At 41.1% G+C, this 24,626-nt stretch overlaps 1 protein-coding gene across 1 annotated transcript in view; it reads left to right on the top strand.

Annotated features, from left to right (window-relative positions):
- Nucleotides 1-24,626, top strand: part of robo1 (roundabout, axon guidance receptor, homolog 1 (Drosophila)) — a 199,979-nt gene that overhangs the window by 80,047 nt on the left and 95,306 nt on the right. The window contains exon 3 of the mRNA XM_085371614.1: nucleotides 8,084-8,410. Coding sequence (XP_085227740.1) covers nucleotides 8,084-8,410 — 327 coding nt within the window. The remainder of the gene's footprint in view (nucleotides 1-8,083; nucleotides 8,411-24,626) is intronic.

A 24,626-nucleotide genomic window follows, 5' to 3' on the forward strand; every position in this document is an offset into this window, starting at 1 on the left:
TGCTTGAATGCTTTTTTTTATTTTTTCAAAAACAGTAAACACTTAATTTTGCTGAAATACAGTTGTATTAATCACTTGAGGATTTCAAGTCTAGCAGCTTGCGTAAGTCAGCAGTGAGATACTCACTGTCCCCTGTTGGGAAATAAATGTACCAGTGTATTCAATTACCTCTGCTTCTCCTATCCTGCTGTTGTAGAAAGCTTTGATGTATCCCAGAGATCACACTGGTCAAACCTCATTAAAAACCGGCAATGCTGGAAAACAAAAACAAGAAGTAATTGCCCAGTCTTGCTCCCTTGTGCTTCTTTTCAGTAATCCCCCCCATCCCCTCCCCACTCTTACTTGAAGCCTTGACTGTGCTGCATGAAGCTCCTTAATAGAAGGTCCAAGCCTGTCATCTGCACTCCATATTAATTACAACTCTTTTCCTGGGGTATCTGCACTGCTGATGGAATGACATCTTTGACACCGGCATTCATGAGAAGTCTGAGCTAGGTTTTCTTCTCAGGTCATCACTGTGAATATACAGGGTCAACTTGAGGAGTCTGCAAGTCTGCTCAAAGACACACAAACACACACATTGTGAATAGATTGATAGATAGATACCAGACAGACTGACACACATGCATGCAGACAGACAGACTCTGTACTTGCATCCACGCTGCTCTGTTCATCCCATCTGCCTGCGGTCTCCAGAGCCAATTTGACAGGCTGCATCCTAACAAGCATTCCAGTCTTTTCCACTGCAGATTTCCTCCTCTTCCCAGTGAATTGATATAATAAAGAATAGCTATTATACTTATCCTGTAGGAATGAAATCTGCCCTGATGGCCTTCTGCAGAGTTTGACAGCTTTTGTTTGTGTCTAATGACACTGACTGTAGCAGATTGGTATCAGGAAGAACTGCAATTCATTCACAATTGTGTCCCATGGGTGCCTGTTGAAAATTCATTATTTTTAGTGTGTGTGTTTCTCTTGCCACATCTTTTCACATTTACTCCTGCTTGGTATGTTGCTGACAGTGTATGTGAAATTATGTTGGATTGTTTAAACTGTGGGGGTAAACCTCAGTGTGTAACATTATTTATAAATACGTTTGTGCTCACATTTTCTTTCAAAGACACACGAAACAAATATTTTTGCATTCATCATACTTGTTCCTGTGCCTTGTATCTACAGCCTGGTGCAGAAGTTAAAATCCTGCTACTATTGTCTTAGATTCAGATGGGGGCCCCAGAGCAGGATGAGCTCCAGCCTCCCAAAGGAGTACTTTGCTATGCTGTCTTACTCTCAACCTGGCTCGCATTGCAGAGGGATGCGCCAGGATGCGTTTCCCAGCTGACACAGCCAGGAACTCGGGCTGGTGCTTCAGGCCTTGAGACCTCTGCTGGCTCTTGTCCTGATGAGCGATAAGTGTGAATATCCTAGAGCGTTGGAAGTTATGCTAGTAACCCTTGGCCCCGAGTAAAGGAAGTAGAACGCCTTGTTTATGGTATCATCAGCTGATTTGTCACGATTTTATTGCAGGTGAGAACAAGCAACAGGATGATCAAAGGCAACCACAGTGATAAAGGTACTCTGACAGATCTTAATAGTTAGGTTGTGTTTGCACAAGTTGGAAATTGGAGCAAGTATGGTGGAAGATAACAAGTAATTGGGCTTACTTTTTCTTCTTCTATGTTTATCATATTGTGAAAATTATAAGAATTGATTGGATAAATTGTAGTGGGCTCTGCTGAAACGCACAATAGTAAGCAGGGTGGAGGGGGGTTGTTTTGTTTTTTATCAAGGGGTGTTGTGATGTGTATGCAAATTGCCAGTTTGCCACAGCCATATTTTGCTCAAATATCAATGGGAGCATTGTAATCTGTGAGAGTGTTCGTTTCTATAACAACAAATACAGCCAACCCAATAGTGTACTGTTGTGTATAAACTCATAGATAACAATCTTCTGGTTTGCTTGTGTTAAAAAAGCATTTGGACAGAGATACCATTTTTTGGAAATTGATAACTATTCTCAAGTGCTGATGTAGTATAAGCGAGGTAACCATACCCTGTTGTGTTTGGTAAATGGAGACAAAGAGATGAGGAGGAAAAGAGGCCATAAACATATCCATCAACCCCCTCCATCACCCAACCTCTGGAGCTCCATACAGACTCACACACAGGGCTCTAATCCTGCCTCTTAGGAGTGTAAGCGATAGCCTTGTGTAACATTAAAAACAGGTCTGATCTGATGCAACTGGCAAAGTCATTCATGCAGCACATTCCAGGGTGGGATTCTGAGGCTGAAACGGTAAAAGATTCAGTTTCACTTTCCTGTTAATGTCATCTGATCAGCAGGAGTACAGTACCTCGTCTTTTCTCTCTGTGTCCGTCTCTCCCGCTTATCTCTGCCCCTCTCTCCCTTATCGTCTCTAATTCATCAGAAAAGGGTGCCTTTTCTTTTGTGTTAAGTCATTTATTGGCCAGCCCTGTCCCGAGCAGGCGTGTCTCTTGTGTACGCCTGGCTACCCCGAGGGACACACCCTTTGCTCTTATCTCTGCCATAAATCCCTCTTAAGTCCCCTAATCACAGATTAATGGGGCTGTAGATAAAAAGTGCCCTACTGTGCTTGGCCTTCCTTATCACAGATCCATATTCCATATCTCTTACCATTGCTCAGCTGGACATCTGATATGGCTTGTGATGATACGGCTAAGGCTCCTGCAATAGCTTTCAATTTTACTGCCTCTCTTTATGATATTCTGTGACCTTGCCCATTTTGATGGGGGAAATTAAACTTGCAGCAACTTCACTCATATAATCAAATGAAATTTGTCGCTGGGATCCTTTGTTCTGTGACAGTCAAATGACCCGGCATTGTGAAGTTGTTTTATCAGTCAAGGAAGTAGACACATTATCCTGTCTCCCTACCTCAGGGGACCAGACTGACAACGGATCTAAATTGCTTCACTGTCCTTCTCCCCCGTGAGTACTCTGGGGTAAAGGGCAGGTGCCTGGCTCCCTTCCTCTTCCTCACACTCTGTGAAGATAGTAGCCATGGAAAACAGCTGTGAGGGACAAAGGCACATTCATTTTTGAAGTTAGGGAAATCACTGGACCAGAACTGATTGCTGAAGCTAGGTAATTGTTTTACGTCTTTTTAGCTTGTCTTTCTTCTTTCCTTCAGTCCTTCATATAGGGATTTAGTCAGTGGTGCATGATTAGTTAAAAAAATTATTTATATATATATATATATATATATATATATATATATATATATATATATATATATATATATATATATATATATATATATATATATATATATATATATATATAAAAATAAATGCAGTTGTCTTCCCCACTGATGGACTGGTGTCAATGGACAGAAAAAAATCATATTAACATTTTAATATTTTTGGTATTGAGTTGGTCTCACAAGGAACTGGATTCATGTTCCTCCTCTAGGTTCTGTTTTAGTCAATCATAGAGCTTTTCAGCGCAAAGAAGGTAACTACTATGAAGCAGAATAAAGAGCCAAAAAATTAATAAAATGACATGAAATTTAAAAAAAAAAACATTTAAAAAAGGCTTAAGGACATAACTAGCAAAGCAGAGGACTTTCATCTGGTCAGCAATGGTTTTAATCCAAAAATATACACTGAATTATTTCAAGTGCATTAGAAGTATATCCTTGAGGCTATGAAGTAAAGAGTATTTTTTAATTCTTTAATTCTGTCTCTTTTTCTTTGTTTATTTCTATTATTATTTCCTATTCATTTATTTTTCTCTTTTCTAGATTTCTTCCAACTGCATTTTAAATTCAAAGTGCAAAAGTGTTAACGAAATGGCCCGTGTCTCTACGAAAGCTAACCTTGTGTTTTTTGGGGGGGTTTCTTGTCCTCAGGCTGCTGAGAGTTAAGGTCGATGGAGGGCCTTCTTCTCTATTTTAAGTCAGAATAGTTAGCTCGATTGATTGCCACATCCCAGACTTAGGAATAGTTGTAACTTGTTACCGTACAGTTGCACTCTATTGCTTCTTCATGTTGATACCTGGGCGATTAACACTGGCAGTAAACATTAACAAATAAATTCTTACACTGCAAAGTTAAAGAGACTTTATTTGATTATATCATCTCTCATGATAGTTTTACAAGTCCAGTGCAAAAATAGTCCCCTCCTGAGGTTTCACTATGTTGTTTTCATTGGAAGTAGTCTGTCTCTTTTTAGCATATTTCTTTAATCCGATTGAGGAAGCATGATTATCTTTTGGAATATAAAGTCAGAGTATATCATCTCATGTTGCATGGTGAAAATGAAGTTTAGCCCCAAGACATATAGATGAATCCATGTGAAGCTAGTAGCCATAATCTCAATACACATAAATATTCCTAGTGATATAATGGCCATTTGCTTCATGAGAACCATCATAAATCTCATTCTTATGCCATGTCTATCCATGTTTAGAGTGGGGGGAAGAGTCTGGGTTTTAGAGTGAGCAAACGCCTGGAGGTCTTCATGAATCCTTGCATGCGTACAGTATATGGGTCAATGTCTAGGTCTGCACCCTTGTGGCAATGTGGTTTGGCATGAGCCTTTCCAATTCATTGTGTTCGCTTTTGCTATTGGGATTGTTGTTTGTTACTAAGATTACTTTCATGAGTGAGAAAACTCTGACTCCATTGTTGTTGTTTTTTAATTACCTCCAGTGAGCAAAGACTCCCTCAAGCATAGTTTAACACTGTGTAGTGTGAGTCTCCCTATGTGAGTAAATGAGAAGACGGATGCACAAAGCTCTCTAGCAAGTGAGACGGTTAAGGGAGAAGTAGAATTTTGCCTCAGGCACCAATCGATCAGATCCTTGCAGTAGAAGTCCCAGCTTCCCTTTGGTGAAGCTGTGTATTGCATTAGCTCATCTTGCATTCTCTGTCTGGAAGCAAAGAGGGGGGGTGGGGTGGGGGGGGGGGTGACGAGGGGGATAGAAAACAGGGGGGAGGATGGTTGAAAGCGGCAGTGGAGAAGGAAGGGCAGCGCTTTGAAATAAAGGGGAGTGCAACTTAAAGTAATGCGAGAAAGCAATGGTGAAAGTACGCACTCTGTTCATCTCTTATTTCGGTCTCAAATGTGGTCGTCTGTGTGTGCTGCATCGAAGGAGTGAAGTGAGCTTCCATTTCCTAAAAGCTTGCACCTGTAGAAGGGAGCACGGGAGTGTTTGTTCCTTGACAGGATAATTCTCTTTCCCCTGGTGAGGGGTAATGGAGCTGAAGTAACAGAGGTCACTCAAAGTGTCTGCGGGGATCAGCACGGCAAAGCCTACATACGCACACACAAGCAAAATATGCCTAGAAAGAATTCAGTCGTGACGAGGAAGGGATGATAGCATTGTGTAACTGATACATCCCGTGCACCCAGTCACGGCTCAAAACGCACACCCTCTCAGCAAACGCACACAAAACACTTATTAGTGTACTTCAGTAGTTCAACTGCTGAATATTTATTAATACAATTATTCTCACCAGCTTCTCTGTTACAGGACACAGTGGCCCACTTCATATTGTATCATCAGTCTGCATGTTCATCATGCAGATCGGCCATAATCATCTACAGTAAACAGTCAATGATCAAACACAGTTCCGCCTGCTGCACAGCTCTCTTCACAGTGTGCTACATCTAAATAGTTAATGGTTCCCCCATAAGGCCCCAAACTTCAGACCATTTCAAATTAGAGAGAAGCTATCTAAATCAGAAAGGGAACGGGCAGAGCAGATAGCGGCTGAGCTCTTCAAAGTCCTCTTTAATAAAATATATTAGCCTGCCTTGTCTGCTGAGGGGTGGTAGTGGTACAGTTGCTACAGTAGTAATCAGCCTGTGTATGCTAGCAAAGTTAGTGCAGCTCCATGCTGTCTGACCAAAGGGCTGGGTCTTTATTAGCATATGGACTTTAAGTTAAAAGGTCTGTTTTGAGAGCAGGTTACAAATGGGGGTTAATTAGCCTAGTACTGGTTGAGACGGTTTCAATAGCCAGAAAGCAGAGATATGTATTTTTTATAAACTTTATTCAGTGCCAGATAGAGGACTAATTCATTCTTGCTAAAGGCTTGATATATCGCTCTCTAATTCTCCATCTGTTTCTGTTCGACTCTCAGAAATGCTTTAATCTACAAATGTGTTTTTTATACCCACGGAGCGTCTGATGTGCAGGACCAAAACAGTTTCAGAATTGTGGGGATTTCTGTGTGTGACTTTATCTTATGTGTCATGTGGCCACAAAATAATAAAACTTCAGCTTTGCTGGCGTTAGTGTAATAATTTCAGATACAGTACTGATTACGGGTACATTTTGACTGCAGTTCTCTGTGGTGTACAATTATTGCACTGCACCATTAATATGCTACCATCTTAATCGCAGAATTTCATTTAATTATCATTATTTTAATTCCAGTTTTTAAACAAATGCTCACGTTAAGTGTCACCAAGTGTTTCATTTTTGGAAAAGTTATTGGAGGATTTTCTTTTTGTCCTCCACCAGATTAAGCACTTTAAATAAAATAATAACATTGAATTTAAATTACCTGAGAAGAAAATAATCAGCAACCTTGCAATCTGCAAACAGTCAACTCGTTTGCTTTTGTGATATTTTTCCCCACAAGCACCGCAATCAAGCACTGCAGTTTGTGACCAATAATTTAAAAAAAAAGTGTGCAGAATCATATGAACATCAAACAGGGTCCCAATGGAGGAGCTGACGCCACATTTCAGTGTTTGTGTAGGGTTCATGTAAGAATGATGAGGTGCAGAAGAAGCCTCAACCCTCTGAGATAAAAACTCCATTTCTTTAACAGTGTCTCTTTCATCAATCAAGCAATTTTCAAAAAGTCCGCACAGCCCGTACCTGTCAAAATCATTACTATTGGGATATTTCAAAAGACTTGGGATCGTGATGTCCTTCACTGGGATACTGGATTAATTATATCTCATTGACCAAAGTACACATTTGCCTTGAAGTGATTTATCTTTCCACAAAGCTGTCACTAATTATGCTGACTTTACCAAAAATATGTGGCGACCACAAGAAGATGCCTTCTCAGCACCAGTTCTCTTGGGTAACATGGGTGGGTGTATGGCACATAAATGAGGTAGTGTGGCAAGTTCACGGGATGCTGGGTAAATTAATTGCAGGCCTGCGCCTCCAATTATACCCGACTCTCTTTAATTGGTGCTGAATGGGCTCCAAAGGCCTATGCTGGGAGATATGGTGAGAGGGGAAGAGCTCTTTCTCTTGGTAACACAGACACACACACAACACACTTTTGTGTGTAGCCACACAATGCATTCACAGCCATCCAGTCCCGCCCTTCAGGAATTAACAACAGGAAGCTAATTTGCATGTAAAGCAGGTTTGATAGCTACAGCTGACTGGTCAGAGAGCAATATTAATGACCAGAGATAGCACTGGGGTGTTAACCCCCTTGGCACTGCTGTTGGCTCTGCTGTGGCTCATCTGTCTTTCTTCAAAAGTGCAATTTCTGCTGTTGCTCCTTTTCTGTCATGAAGCTACACATGGCACCTTTATCTTATCTTTTATCTCTTAATTTCCTTTTTAACCTTCAAGGTGTGTCATATTTTTGTTTACCTTTCCCTTCGTTGCCTTTTCTGCTCTTCAATCTGTGAAATGACACTCACAAAGGTGCAGCAATGTTAACCTTTACCACAGGAGCTGCTATTGGGGGGGGGGAGACGTGTTCTTTACTTCTTTCATCACCACAACCTCAAATAGTACCTTAAATACATCTATTACTATCAAATTTTGTCTGTATTTAAAAATAATCAGCATGTTTAATACTTAAGAACTGATTATTGCTATATATGTAAAGTATAATTAATTTAACTGTTTAAAATTTATACTGAAAAAAGTATTTTAAAGTGGCCTACCATCAGCTGCTAAAATTTACATGCATCTACTGTAGCCACATTGCGCTAACCCTTTAAAACTTTTCAATCAAATAAGACAAAGTCCACAACAAGCCTATCATTCCTTTAAATAGCTTAAATAAGGACTCGCAGATGTAAATCGTCACTTTTGTAATTTCTTCTCAGGATCCCGTCTGCGCCAAGAGGACACCCCACCCCGGATTGTGGAGCACCCCTCTGACCTGATTGTTTCCAAAGGGGAGCCCGCAACTCTCAACTGTAAAGCAGAGGGCCGTCCAACCCCAACAGTGGAGTGGTACAAGGATGGAGAGCGGGTGGAAACGGACAGGGACAATCCCCGTTCTCAGCGCATGCTTCTTCCCAGTGGCTCTCTCTTCTTCCTGCGCATCGTCCACGGACGGCGGAGTAAACCGGATGAAGGTTCTTACGTCTGTGTTGCTCGCAACTACCTGGGAGAGGCAGTGAGCCACAACGCCTCGCTGGAAGTAGCCAGTAAGTGCAGCATGTCTTCCCACTTTCACACCCACGCCACTTTCTGGTGTGGGGTGTGAATAGAGTAGTTTGGGTTCAGATGTTGCTGAATAGCAGGCTCCAGTTTCTTCCTGTGTTTCTGCGCTCAATGTGTTCATTGAGTTGAATAATCTCTCGGGCGATGGGCAGGATGTGTTTGGCCCAGCCGTCTCTGTAGGCCTGCAGAGCCTTGGGGGGGGAGAGTGGCCTGATCATTCCAGGGTGAATGCTTCTCTAAAGGGCCCTTGGTAGGTGGTCATGAGCTACAATAGGAACAATGTCCTTTCTGTTTTCATCCTACCTCTGCTTTTTGTCAAAGAGATAGATATGAGGTTTTATAGCAAAAGGAATGCAATTGCTGCATCTGTGTTTAGTCATCTTTTAATAAAGAGCCTTCCTACTCATTTCATTGAAGAATCGGCGATGTCTTTTTATTGTCTGCTTTGCTTGTGCTATGACAGTTGAGCTTTGATGTAGAGTGGATTAAGCATCTGTAGGGTCAACAAGAGGCCTTTGTGACACATTAACAAGGCTAATATTTGGCTGTCAGTGTGCTTGCAATGCAGGACAAATAATAAAAAAAGTCTTTCTAAAACCTTAAGTGTTTTCTAAGAGTTGTGACTGGTGTTGACAAAATTGTTCCCATGATTCTTTAAAAGACTGATTTTGTTGGTGAGGTCAGCTCTTCAGATATATTATCTCGTTGCGCTCTTGACTGGCTGAGAGTGAAGGCTGAGGAGCTCAGATATCAACCGCTCCTCCAGCGTGCCCAGAGGCTGTCACCAACCTCACTCACTGTAATCTAATCAAGATGGGGAAAGAAAGAATGGTGTGTGCGCTTGAATGTGAGCATGTGTGAATGAATGTGAGCCATTGCTGCATTGGGCATGGGCTGCTGTTGTGGTACTGGGTATGAGGTGTCAGTCAAGGGATTGCTGTGTAGTTTAAGCTGAATTAGTGGAATATCTGGAATATACAAATGTAACAAAACTTCCCCACTCTGATTGCTTTTTTAATATTTTCTATCCCAACTGTCAGCTGAAATGTAAAGCAGACGCAATAGATCCAAGACATTTCGAGGCCTGCTGATCAGACTATAAGTTTTTATAGTGTATTGTCTATGCTCTGATTTAGAGCTGAGAGTCAAGGTCTTCCTTTAGAAGTAAGGATAATGACAAAGAGCTGCAGAGAATCAGTATCATATATATATTCCCAACTAACTTCTAACATAAAAATTACAATTCTGCACAATTTAATAAAAGTGGAAGACCATTTAAGTTTGGTATACTTACAAGTTTCCATAGGCCAGAGTGCTAAAAATAACTTTCCCTTGTAGTAGGCAATATGCTGTGTTTCTTTCAGAGGTGGATTCTTCAAGTAGAAAAACAAGATACTTGGCGGGAAACACGAGGACCAGAGCACCACTGGCTCAGTCTCAAGTTTAGGTCTATGCTGTATAAGGTTCAAACAGATGCATAATGACAAGCCACTGTGCTCCAGCACTCTCTCTCCTTCTCGCTTAGCTGGTGTCTCTCGCTCACCCCTCTCCACAGTTCATGCTTAACTACATGTAATTATGTTGTTGGAGCAACCAGGATGGAACCCTGGAGATTAAAAAGAAAAGCAAAAGAAAAAGTTCAGAAACTCTGAGATTTCTTTTCGAGGCTACATTTAAACTCCCGAGTAAATAAACTTTGAGACGTATATCTGACTTATGAGGGTTTAGGAAAGTTTTAAACCCTTTTTTACCCCTTGTTGTCATTACAGATGCTTGTCATAATGATACTGTTATGAGTTCAATTTTCACTCAGGTTAAGTTGAGGGATTAGCCAGACTTTTAATTTCCAATGAAACTCCAAAGAAGGAAGTCATGGGTTTAATTGTGTTTACTTTGCCTCGTTCTCCCTCTCTAACATTTTTGCTTTAAAAGCACTTTAAAAGCTGAAAACATGAATTTTTTTGTGATGTTATTCTAAGACCCTGGCTTTGACAGTTTCCTGTGCTCACCAGTGATTGTTAACGTAATCCACATTTCAACAAGTCCTGTTTTGCCAGCTAGGAGAGCTAGCCCAGTTTGTTTGGTTTATCATTAACCACATGTACAGTACAGCCCACAATCTCTCTATCTCAGCCTCTTAACCCAAAGCCATTTACCATGAATCATGTTTGCTTGGTGCATTGAGACAAGCTTAAGATAGAATTCTTTGCCTATTGTGTTATTGTTTTCTTTGCTTTAGAGATGTCAGCGACAAATAATGAAATGCCTTTGTGCTTGAGAACAGCCAGGTGATAAAGACCATTTGTTCAAGATTGTAACTAAAAGTATTTCAAACATTATGATTATTTTTCCATGATATAAATCTTCAAATGCCATTCTTCTTCTTTTTTCTTTGCAAAACACTGAGCAAACAAGACTCTGAACTCAGCAGGGGAAAGTAAAAGTAAAAAGTGTTTCTGAGATTACTTTAATGTGAGTGAACAGAAGACGCAGAACTGATTTTTTTTTCTTAACCCTTTAAGACCTACCATAGAACCAAGTCCGCCAGAGCTTATATTATATTTTTACATGCTGTAGAACCATTTTTGGGAGCATTTTAAGTTGATATACATCAATACAACCATTACAGCCCAAATTTTAATAATATGTATGCATTAAGTGCATAGTAATTACATAAATTGCAAAAAAGTGCAATAAACCATAAAAAAATTGAAAATCGTTTTAGTTTTTTTAATATATATTTCTAGTTAGAGAAATTTAAGATGCCTGTCCCTCAAAACTGTAAATACAAAAAAGTTGCACAAAATAGTTTCCCACCACAGGAAATTTAAGTGTCTTCATAGTTTTATTTTTGAAATACACCAATTTTTATATAGTGCAGGAAAAACGAAAAATAAATATTATAATGTAAATTTGCAAAAAATCCAGCATATGCATCAAAATAAACCATTTCCAGCAGTGCAATTTTAGTTCCAAGCATCCCAGAAACGACACAGAAAGTCATAAAGTCAAACATAACTTTTAAAAACACCAGTATAGGCTCATAAGGCCCTGATGGTAAAAAAAAAACAACAAAAAAAAAAAACTACATTTCCTCAAAATTATGTCACTTCCGGTTTCGGGCAGGTCATGGCAGACACGGGATAGTTCGCGCTGAAGCGTTACAAACAGCTGATCAGATGGCAAAGCGAATATTATGTTTTTGTTGCTGCAAGTGCTTTTTATGCAGTTTTTGCAAAGCTATATGTGGAAGGAAACTGACCTAGGACAGGCTGATGGCATAAGATGTAAGTACAACTCCTCCGGTTTCATATGCAAAAAACACTTATTACCCTGGCTTACGTGGTTGCAGAGCTACCAGGATTTAAAAATAGTTACGCAAAACGGAGCGTGCTTTAAAGGGTTAAGTTAATTATTTGAATCTTCTTACCACTGTTCCACTAAAATGGAAATGAATACCTTTATTAATTTTTATATATTAAGTAAGAGAATCATTTATAATGGTTATAATTTTTCAAGTAATCACTTCCAGACAGGCACAAAATGATAATCGTCGATATACCCTGTGATCTGTCAGAGTAGATTGTTTTACCCATGCTGTGTACGAGTCCCTGAGAGGCTCTATGAATAGCTATTTCCCTTTTCCTGGTTGTGCAGATAGTACAGTGAGGTAATGGACGGCACACTGCTCCACTTGAGTAGGCGATAACCTCAGGGCCTGCTGTGTAGTGGCCTGGCTGACTGCACAGTGCTGACCGCACAGGGTTGGCTGCAGGCTTCATATCCACACACAGATTCCTTTCTCCAGAGGCAGGGTTTACTTTTTACAGCCACTAACAACAGAAGCAAAGGGATGTTTACTTGAATTCGGTCCACAGCATATAACTCTTTTCAGCCAAGTTTACCCCAGAATCGCATTGATCTCAATGCTGCTGTGAAATCTCTGTCACCATGTGCAGCCAGCTGGCTTCACCGACTCTCTGATTAGTAGGGGTAGGTCAGGGCGTCAGATGTGTTGAAGGCGGCTCAGTTGATCCTGACAGATTCTGGGCCATGCCTGAGGGTCATCTGCAGAGTGGAGGACAGTTGGCTGGCATGCAGCAGTCCAAAGGCAAAGAAGCCACCTCCCACTGATCTTAAGACCCTCCTGTCTCTTTTGCAGGACATCTCTTGTACTACATCTGTTGAATATCGAAAAGTTGGGGTCTTTGTATTGTAAACGTTTCAGACTAATCCTCTCCACCTGACACACAACATAAACATTCCAGTTGACTTTGTCAAACATTTCTTTCTCCGCTGCCCTTACCCATCTCCTCATCTCTTCTCTTGTGATTATTTTTCCACTGCTGCCCACTGAAATGGAACATGCTCTGTGACTGAAACAGCTTCTTTCACTGCCTGATGGCAGAGTAATTATTTATTTGTCATGGTCTTTGCCTTTCATTAACTTATTACGAGAGGAGCAATATAGTGCAGAAGGTCTGGGTTTATAAATTTCATCAACTTCTTGTTCACATCCATCTTTTTTTATTATCATTTTCGGGGTATTGCGCTTCTTTTAATCCCCTTTTTCAGCTCAGCAAATATTAAGAACTTTGAGAAGCAAAATGAGACTGTGAGGTGAAGAAAGAAAGGAATAAGGGTGAAAGAGCTGACTGATTTTGAAAAAAACAAAAAAACAGGATAGCTTACTCCACCAGTAGCACCAGTGAGTGTGCTGGCAAGCTGCCAGTGGACTGGAGGCAGTGCGTTACAGCTCTGTGGCAGTTATTTGTCTCAGGGAGGTTCAGAGCAAATTGGCCAGGGTCTGCTTCGTGAGTCAACATGCAGCTGAGGCGTGGGCTCCACACCACAGACGCTCCTTGGCCTTCACTCCAATCTGTTTCATGTTGGAATGCAGACCCGGTCCACAATCTCTGAGCCCGATGGCGTGTGCATGTGTAGCTGTCAAAGCTGCCTCAAAAAAAGAAAGTCTCCATTTCCTATTAGAGTAAAATATTCATGTTGCCTATGAAATGTTGGATTCATTATTCATGTTTATTTTTTTATTTTGTTCTAAATAGTTCCAGGGTGTGTACTGCTGTTCAAACCTATTTCAGTCCGCTGTTGTTAATTTTGAAATTGCAGTACATGGGTAGCAACTGGTTACTGTCTAATTACACTCCCCACAGCACATAACTGTCAGCTTAGTCTTTGTGAAACCTCTGCAGGGGAGATATGCTCAACACATGCATTTCAATTAGTCGTCTGTATAGCCATATATGCATAGAGCAATTTTTATCATGCATGTTACGTGTGGTCTGTTGAACTTAGCGTCTTTGCCGCTTCAGGCTGTTTGCATAAATCAATGCATTCCATTTAATTAAACCTGGAGTATCCATTTGCTATGCTTGGTCTATACCCAAGTCCCCTTTTGAGATGATATTTTCTGTGATACACAAGCAAGCCCGGAACTAGCATGCAGTTCTTGTTAGTGACTTGGATATGTACCTTAAAACTTTGACCACGTTCACTAAATATTCATAAGAAGCATCCTGGCAGATATTGGCTGACATAACTGCCCTAAAATGGAGTTGTCACTCCGAGCAGTGATGGCAACCTGGGGTGAAGGAGAGAAGATGCTAGTGTCTCTTTCAGTCATGTGAAAATGTGTCAAATGCCACAGTGATTTGGGGATTTTTGGAACATGGTTTTCGCAACCATGCAAGCGTAACCTCGCCCACACAGCCCTCCCCCACCAAAACTAATACTGCTGGCACGATCGGAGGCCAAGCACTGAAATTGCTCACCATGGGAAACAGTAGAGTAGCAGCAGATAAGAGCCAGAGCAGCTTTTTGACAGAGTTTTAGGCGCTTTGTGGTGTTTTACAGTGAACACGGGCACAGAGCCTAAAGAGAAACACACATCCTGCAGAGTGAGAGAAACTCGAATGAATGGATTGGTTTACACAAGAATGATGCTTTCGACAGAGCGAGATTTCCTGTGTGTGTGTGTGTGTGTATGCGTGTGTGTTCATGTTTAATTCCATCAGTCTGTGTACACTGCTCTACTGAACAATGTCTAGTGATGTATTCTGTGAAAGAGACTAGAGGTGCAGGTGTATAGGGATGGGTAAAGCTCAATGTGCCATCAATCCCTTTATGCTCCACCCATCTCTGACAGCATAGTGGGACAGGTGAGACAAGCAGGACGTGTCCTCCAAAAGTACCTGAGAACCCAGAGTCCATTTGATTCCCACTCTGTATCTATCACCTATATTATCTGATTGTCACAAGTAGAATTTCGCCATTAAACGATAGACACAGAGCCTGGGTGAGTAAGGCACTTTGTAATGGTGACAATATACTCCTTTATATTAGGTTAGTCTTTTTAGTGTGATAGATATTGGCCTCTTTGATCTCCCTATATACAAAGACAGAATGAGTGTAGCGCATTAGATGTGCTAAACACAGCTGTTACACACTGACACGAGGCGCTTTCTGCCTTACAGATCTCTCAGTGTGCATTCATGCAGTAAATAACTTGTCTCTGTTAACGAGGTAGCTAGCCCAGACTTACCGAGTCCACGTCAAGCACTTTTCTCTGTTTCTGTGATGGCTTTTGCAATCCGTCCATTTACATATGATGACATTGCCCAGATATCTCTGGATTTCTTGGGAAAAGGCAAAACTACCCCACAGCTATGTCTGTCTGAGTGTTTGGACACTTCCCCAAACTCTTGTGCGTCAGATCTTTTTTTTTTTTCACCCCCCGGTCGCCACAGTGACTGCTTATTCATCTCGATGTAATCCTCGCCTTTGGCTGTAGTGCAGAACAGGAGGTTTTGTAGGACAGCTGCTGGATCCCAGGATAGTGAAGTATGATATTAACATTATGAAGTGCTAGTCTAGGACAGATAAGATAAAGTGTGTGAGCTCTTGAGACCAGTGGTCCTGTACTACCACTTAGGAGCAGCACTGATAACAGAGTAGTTTCCCTTCCTCTACTCTTAAAAACTGAGTTGTGTCCAGCAAGTGTATTTTACTGTGCTCTTTTTTTTTTTTTTTAATGAAAATGTGTCCATATTTTTTGAGTTATATTCCATATGGTGGTAAAGCTTGCGTCAGTGCTGGTGAGAACTAGATGAATGCATGCTGCTAGATCTAATCTCCCCTTCTTCTGCTGTGAGTCGGGTATTACTCTTGTTGGTAGGTGTAATCTCTTGTTGGTCTGAGTCCCTCCTTTGGCCAGAGAGTCTCTGCGTATGAGTGTTCATATGTCTTTGAGGCTTGCGCATTCATACGTGCCTGCATTCTGGTGTCTGGTCATATGATGAGGTGTTCTGCTCTGCAGACACACTCTGGTTATTAAACCTGGGTTAAGCCCTCACTTGAAACCTTCTATCATGCTTCTCGATCCGAGACGATGGCGTTGGGGAGGATTAAGGGGTTTGGAGACCAGAACTTTAGGGGTTTTTGCCAAAGTTTTGAAAGTGTGCTCAAGAGGCACATTCTGCCCCAGTGTACACGAATATTTTTATTCTAAAATGTAATCTTGCCCACACAAGTGCTCTCTGTCTATACGATAACTCAAAACTTAAGCTGTGTCAAGAGCATGCTGTTAAGACATTTGGGAACCAATCACTGGCAATATAAACCTAACATCAAAGCTATGTTGACCAGTCAGAAGCACTGATAGTTCAGATTTCCCTGTCTGCATTGCAAACAGTTTCTGAATCTCTTCAGCCTTAAACAAGTTTTGCAAAGGGTCAGTTTTTACTGACCCAAAACTGTGTTCGCATTTAGTTGAAAGGCTAGCGTGCATGGAGAAAAATGTTTTTAAAATTGCACAGGCATTAGTCTATAAGGTCAGGATCCAGGGATTTTCGCTGTGTAACATACCATCTATTGATAGCCTCAGCTCTACTCTCACTCTCTCATGAATGGGAGAATGAAACTTATTGCTTGTTTTACAATTAGGGTAAAAAACACAACCAGTAAAATTTCACCAAAAATCAAAAAGTATAGTAAATATTTTTTGTGTTTATCTTAAAAGACTAATGTCTCATACTGTGATTTACTCATGAAGACAGACACCAATTTTGCACATGTGACAGACTGTTCAGACTTTTTCTAGCATTTATTTATATCATGTAAACAATACACAGAAGGTCATTTAGGAAAAGAAAAGATATATATAAACCTCAATAACAACAATAAGCATATTTCTAATATAATATATACACTGTTAAATACAAATGAATCATGTATCAAGCAAATAACATGAGACTGATAAGTCTTTAAGAACTTTTAGTTGTAAGTTTTGGGTTAGGGTTTTTTTTTTTGCTAGTTCTTTTCCTTTATATTGAACTGTAATGTTCACAAACTTTAGAAATGGTTAAAAAAATATTAAATATAAATTATAGTGACAGGAAACTGTGGCAAGTGGACAGCACACAAATATGTGAACTGGTTGTGTAATTTGTGGATTTCTAGCTTCTGTTGGGCTGTTGAGAGGCAGTTAGGTGGTTGTCTGGCAGTATAAGCACAGATGGGCTGATTCTGCTCAGCTTCAGTGGACTGATAGCACAGAAAACAGTGTTTATGCCACACTCGTGTGATACGAGCCTTTATGTGATATGTATTCCCTCTTAAACTGCTATCTCCTCTTTTCCTGCCCACTGTGTTTCTCGCCTTCCCCTTTTTCCTCACTGTTTTGCTTTCTCTCGCTCTGTCTCCTGTGACTTGATAAGAAGAGAAAGATTGAAGTACCGATGTGTATTTCCACGACCTCTGCGAAGGAAAGGGAGGGGAAAGTGGGGGGAAAAAAAGACATCTGAAATTTTATCAAAAATGTAGCATGTTGCTGAGCCTGGAGCGTGACAGGCAGGAAAAGCTGGAGAACTAAGCAGTCGACCCAAACAGTGATAATAATCTGCCTTGTGCTATCTGACTGCCAATGAAATGCAGTCTTCTTGCTACTGATTATGGAAAGCCAGAGCCCTGCAATCACTCAGTGACAAACAAACAGGAGATATATGATGGCATTCATTTGTCATTTAATCGCCCTTGGTCGCTGTGGTAGCTACTCTGATCATTAAGGCACAAATTGGGAGAAAATTAGTTTCTCCTTGTCATGTTACATAGACAAGAGCGTGTCCAAGAATAGGACCAGTATGAATGAAAGTTGATGCTCATTATCACAATGTAGTTCTTCCACAAGCTTTCTTTTCTTCTGACCTTTCTGTAATTCTAACAGTTCATTTCTAAGCCCCAGATATTCAACATGCTAGGTCATGTTACAAATGAAGGGATTGGCTCCATTACCACAGTGATTGTGTACTAATGATGAAGCAAATGAAAAGAAATGGATGAACTGGAACAGCAACAAACTAATGCTATGCAGGTTGTATCTGAAAGCTTTTATTTGACATGTTTAAGCATCTGGCTCACTAGCTTCACAGCGAATGTTGTTTGTGCAGCTTGGGGTTAATTACATGTGCAGTGATCATAATAATCCTCGATGGAGGGTATGTAAACATATACATCTAACAGTCTAATTTGGACAGTGAAGAAGAGGGTGGCTTGCTTGAGCAGTGAACAGAACAGAAACACCCTCACCTCTTCTTTGTGCCCCTTTGACCTTTCTAAACAGGGTGTGGCAGCAACACAAAGGGAGCTCCGTGTAACCATATACAGGCAAAGAGTTGGATAAAAGACAGACGGGAGACGTCATGTGTAAAAGGAGAAAAGTAGAGAGGATCCATTCAAAATTCAAACAGTAGTCAGTGTTGCTGTGGGTAAGTTTGAAATAGCTGACATGTGACTCACTGAGGCATGGTATTGTATGACCATAGTGATGTTGTTAAGCTTAGGGGTGACATTTCTATTCTACCTACCCTACCACCCCCTCTCCCACCGCCTTCTCTATGTTTCTTTCTCTGTCCACCTTACACTAGTATCAGATTCAAATCTGTCAATGGTGCCTTAGTTCTCTTTAGCAGATTGGCTCACATCTGATGGATCGGATAGACAGGCTGTCAATAACCAGTTGGGATCTAGCTGGTTTCTTCCCTTAACCCCTAAAAATACCTCGGGATTGGACGCTTACTGATTCTAGTTTTCAACACTTTCATTATTCCTTTCTTGTTCTTGAGAAAGGAAAACTTTTAAGAGGCACTATACCACACCTTACCTTTACTCCATTGCTTTTATAGTGCAACTTATTTAATGTTTGGGCTTTAGAAGCTACTTTGCTGTCTGAGTCATGTCAGTAATCGCAGTGTGGAAGCGCATGATCTTGAGACCAGGCCTGTGCATCCAGTAGCGTTTTTCCCCTGCCAATGGGATTAGTCCAGAGTGCCGACTCTGCAGGTGGAAGCCTAAGTTAATTTACCCCACTGTTTGGAGCTATAATAGCTTATTGATTGTCTTACAGAGATGCAAAAAGCAACATGGAAGGGCATGGAGAGGGGAGAGAATAAGTTAATCATCACTCAGTGTGTTGCCAGGATTTAATCACATTAACCAGGGTTCACTACTGCTATGTAAATTCACTTTCAACCTCAGAGGAGTCGGAATAACTGCTCTGAGACAGACAGGACCCTGCTGATTTTGTGAAACCTTCCTTCAGCTGCGGTTTGGTCCCTGTCGGCCTGGTACTTTCTACCCAGCACCCACCTCAGTCCTGAGGGGATGCAGGTTCTCTGCCCAGAGGCCCAGCTTAATTCATGCTAAGCTGTTGGGTTAATTTTAGCTATGCTATCCAGTGGTGACCACCATCTGCTATACTGCTCCTCAGGTTGTCTGAAAAGCATCAGCCTGGCCTCTCTCCATGATTCAGACCATAACTCTCAGACAGCTGGTTGAACCATCACTCATTTCTTTTTTCAGGCTAAAGTGCTCTTGTTCAGTATGTATATATGCGTACAGTAGGTGCAGGAAGGTGTGTGTGTGTGTGTGTGTGTGTGTGTGTGTGTGTGTGTGTGTGTGTGTGTGTGTGTGTGTTCGTTCCTTGGAGGAAGTCTGGCCCATTAGCGCTGCCGTCATATGCACATTCTTACTATGGCTGGTTACCTGGAGACTGCACATTTTGCTTTTATTTGACTGGCTGCCGTCTAGCTACCAAAACAGACTGACACAATCTCTCTTGTTTAAAAGCTCCAAGCAAAGCTGCTACTAAAAATGTGCTCTAGATCAATACTTAGACTATGGAAGAGCTCTGTAGCGCTTTCTTTTTTCCCCTTTTTTTCCCCCCAACCCCATCTTTCCCAATTAAGGTTGATTTTGGGACTAAAATCTGTTGCTCATCACATTTACTTTTTGTGTTCTTTCAGGACATCATATTGGCTGCTATTTACACAGAAAGCAGCAAAACTTGGTTTAGCTGTGGTTGGACTTTGCCCATGCTTTAGTCTGCCTTTTATCAATCTGTCTGCACCCAAAGACTCAGCTAACCAAAAGCAAAAGCAAAACAATGGCACAGCGAGGAGAGAGGTGAAGGAGTGAGATAATGTAAACACAGAGGCAGAAAAATGTTGACCTCACACCCTGTCTCACACACACACCGACACTGACCTGATGGCCGAATTCCTATCTGGCAACAATAGGAGAAACATCTGGCAAAACTGTCCACCTAAGCCCAAATCTAAACGTCATCAGGTTCCATCTCCACCAGGTACAACATTTAAATTACTCTCTTGTCCACTTAAAAAAAGAAGCCTTGATGCGATTTTAAATAATTGCGCAGTATCTGCTGCTTTGAGATCAAACATGCAAAAGGAGAGATAGGAAGGAACAACAAAGAGAGATAAACTATTGAGGAGAAAATTGCGGACAGGCTTCCATTAAGCGTGGGATGAGAGAGTAGAAGAAGGTGGCTCCAGTTGGACAGAGAGTCTCTTTTGGCTTGTGAGGGGAAGATAAGGGGACAGGTGGTGTTCTGTTCTCTCCAAGATCTCAGACAGCTGGCAACTCTCTGCCTATAAGCATGCTGCCATACAATGTGTGCATGTCTCCGAGAGCGCGTGTATGCATGTTTGTGTGACATTTGTTTATAAGTTCTTGTGTGTTTATAGCTACATGTGTCTGCATTTGGAAAGTTGTTTAAACACTTGGCAGCTAAGATATGTTGCTGATGTCACTCTCGAGTCATATTTTTTATATTTTATAGTTGTTTTTGTTTTTCTTCTCTCTGGAAACACAGCAGCTTTTGACGATTTTATGCCTGTAAATATTTTATTAGACTATTTTTATTCATGCATGTTGAGGATTAAACGTGTCAATAATCTGTAGATTCTGTGTGTAGAAGAGCAATGGAAGGTGCACATTTTTGACATTTACTACAACCCATAAAATTTGGGTTTATGAATTTGAAATCATTGCATTTTCTTTTTGATTACATTTTATGCAGTGTCCCAACTTTTGGGGGCGTACTGGGGTCGTACATTTACCTTTATCTGTGCCTCCACTACAGTCATGGTCAACAGTGCACAACAGTGCACAGTGCTTGGGGAAAGAATTAGCAGCCAAAAACCAGGGAGGATAGAGAGAAATGATAGGTTGCTAGTTAGTAGAATTTAACAAACCCTGCTTAAAGAAGTGAATGTTTTTCAGTTTTCTATATGACAAAAAGTTGCACAACCAATTGTGTTTGTGCTCATTTTGAGGTATGAATGACCAGTTGAACTGTTGCCTTTTTTTTAACCTACACCCTTAATGTGAGAACAGCAACAAAATTGACAGATTTTTGTTGTTGTTGTTGTTGTTGTTGTTGTTAGGCTTTTTACTGTAGGCAGGATTCTGCATCAATATGGTACCACCCTGCGGTGCCTCATGAACTTTATTTCATGACCAATGAAGACTTTTCCATGCAAAGCAAATGCTGGGTTGACAAATGAGCCAAAACAGAAGGGACTTAAAATTCCTCTGTGCTGGCCTGGCAGTATGTAGCATGCGTGTACTGTGGTTAGTTCGGAGTTCTTTACTGTGTTGGCTTTGGGCTCGTTCCACATACAGCGCTGTGTTTGATCTGGCAGTGTAGCGGCCACTGAGAAGAGCTTGTGTCATCTCAGTGGCAGACTGCTTTTGTTTGCAGAAAAGAAAAAGAGATGGCACTAAATGGTCCAGAGGCGCTTATTTGCTGTTGGCAAACAAGCACTGTCCTCAGTGGTGAAGCACTCAGTTGCCACAGTGGCCTGACAGCTGGCTTTCATCCCTGAGCGCCACAAAGTTTGTTCACAATGCAAGTTGCTCTTAAATGTAATTCATGCTCTGCGTGGCCATCGTGCTCTGGTGGAGGCTCAGAAAAAAGATTCCCCTCCAGCACTGCTTTTGGTCAACCGAATAGGAATCAATTTCCTAGACCGCTATTGATTGGTGTCAACTCTTATGAGTGTTCTTTTTTTCTCTGTTCTTGTTAATGGTTTCTTTGAAGTTCCTTTCAACTTCCCACCTTCAATAGAACAGTTGGCTTGCACCTGATTCATTGATGTTTCACGCCCCAGAGGTCACCTTGATGAGGGTGCCTTCTTTGTGGCAAAGAACTTTTTCATATGCAAAAATTAATGATGGTGATTTTTTTTAGATGAAAGCACTATCAGCACTTTCTGCATCCACGCTCAATTTATTTTCCCTATCAGTCTTGATTAGAATCTAAACATTTCACCATATATGACTCATGGTTACATTCCAAATCTAATCAGCTGTTAAAGCAGACTCGTAATGAAATTTAAAATCCTTTAAAGACCATAATGACACTTGCATTCAGGCCAATGGGGACACATATTTCATCATTTATGCAGAATGACTCCTTCAAGGTTCCTGGTACCTTCGTGTGTATCTCTTAATTTTGACTAAATATCTAATTAACAGTCGTGGAGATAATTCTGCAGATCAATGATTTTAATTTGCTTGGGAGCTTTCAAATACACGCCCACTGCTTAATAGATATTGTGAGTGGAAATGATCTTTTTGTTCAGCTAACACACTAACAGAACAGCTAGCTTTGAGATTCACCATTTAGTGTCTCCTAGTCTTGAGACAAATGAGCAGCACAGGCTTGTCTCGGCAGTGACTGTGGAAAATGCTACATGAAAAATTGCTGCAGTGATTAGATCACACACTGCTTGCATTCAGACATGGTCAATTCCTTACATTCGCTTTGCCACAAGAACTTCTGCAGCACTGCTTTCCAAGGTTGAATGGCATCTGAAATATAGTTTCCCTTCATCCTGCACAAGGGTCCAGCTATTTCCCCTTGAGGCAAGTCCACATAAAGCCATCTTTGTCTTCCAGACACACACATGTTTTTATAGCTGTCCTCATACCTAGAAATATATTCATTCTGAACATCAACTGTTTTCCTTTTTGGCCATAAAGTTGTAGGAATCCTGTAGCTTTTCACTGTGGCATGCAGGACACAATAGAAATGTCAGCATTCAATTTTTCTGTGATACCGAATCATACATTAAAGTCTTTGCAGGTGTTACAACAGTATGCATGCTCCAGTGTGAATAACAGTCACAGTACTATGGAAATTCTTGTTGCCTGGTACATGTTAGTGCAACCTTGAGGAGCACGTAAACCCAGTGTTGTCTGATGTTTATGTGTGACTTTCATCGCTAAGCTTCAGGTGTCAGTTTGGTATTTTCTTGTTTGGGTAAAAGATTCTGATTTTGTTTATGCAAATGAGTGCCAGGATATTCCACAGAAAGAATAAATATCTGAAACAGGTCAGGTATAGAAAAACTAGGCCAAGTTCTCAGCAGGAAGCTTTCTTTGTCGTGTTGTGTGGAAACTGTCAGAAGAGATGAGATCAAGGTGACTATTCTGCTCATTCCAAACAACCTCAGAGCTTACGGCCGTTGCCCACTCGCTCCTTGGGGCAGCCAGAGCAGAGCATAAACCCTTAAAGCAGGTTTTAAACAAACAGTCTGGTGTCGAGGCTGTGTGTGGCATTTCTGTTCAAATGCCTGTGTCTCCTCTCTACTGCTCTCCAGAGCAGTGCATGAACAGAGCTGTTTCCCTGTCTGATTTATCTGTGCAAGGTGAGATAAGACACTCCCTCAGCCCGTCTGCTAATCCTCTCTACTACAGATGGAGAATGAGCATCAATCTAGCTTTTACAGAAAAGGTTTGCTGCATGGAAATGGTAGACTACACATTAAATGCACAATTGTATTATCTAGGCTATCTCCCCTTTCTGAGGAATTTAGTGGAGGAATAGGAAAATATTTAATCTCAACGGGGTTCTCATTGGCAGTGGAATTTTAAGAATATCTTCAAGGAGGCAGAGACGGTCAAGGGATTTGATACATTTCCGGGAGAACTAGGAACTGTTTTTCCAACTTGGTGGTAGTTTGTAGCCATATTTCTTCTTAGCAGGCCTGTACGTAGCAGAATGAGACTGTTCATCCCTGCAGGGCTTTCCTGAGCTACAGCACCTAGAAAGCAGGATAAAATACAGTTATTTGGGTTATACAAACACTTCATCCTAGTTATGAATGTCATGGAATATTTTATCCAAGCGATGGTGGGAACCAGTTTCAGCATATTATAGTCCACTTTTGCCTGTTTTTTCCATGCAGTATTTTTTTATTCATACAATTTCTCCATTTGATCTGTAGTGAGTTCTCATACTTGCTAAGTACTGCACTCACTGGTCAACTTTGATGTCAAGCTAAAAGACTGTACTCCTGCACAACTGTGTTCAGCAGATGCTCACTGAAGGCTTTTTTCTGCAAACGAGCCCAAGTGAGTTTGTGGAACAAAGTGAGATGTATGAGTCCCAAGGGGACATTTTTCAGCAAGGATGTGTGTCTGAGGGTGTGGAAGTGTGTGGATGCGTGTGTTTGTATGTGCACTTTGGACGTGTGGAGAGACTCCAGATGAAACCCATCCATATCCCTGACATGCGTGCATTCATCAGGAAGCTTCAGCACCAATCTGCTGACAGCACTGGCCTGTAATTGGCTGACAGAATTAAACATCTCTGCACTAGACAAGCAGAAGACAAGTAGTCTGATGTGGACAGTTGCACAATGTGACCTGCGAGTGACGACCGTATTACCTCTACAGTGTTTAAAGTAGAAAGAGAATAAATTGACTTGGATGTAATTTCACCAATCATGCATGCTGCATGCTGAACTACAACAGTTGCCACCCAGCTGTGTTTTTGTTGTTGTTATTCCTTTGATCCTAATCCAAATAAGTGTCAACACA

This window comes from Diplotaxodon limnothrissa, linkage group LG14 (assembly GCF_057381915.1).
Source record: "Diplotaxodon limnothrissa isolate DT_005_m linkage group LG14, D_limnothrissa_male_GT1.1, whole genome shotgun sequence".
In the NCBI taxonomy this organism is placed as follows: Eukaryota; Metazoa; Chordata; class Actinopteri; order Cichliformes; family Cichlidae; genus Diplotaxodon; species Diplotaxodon limnothrissa.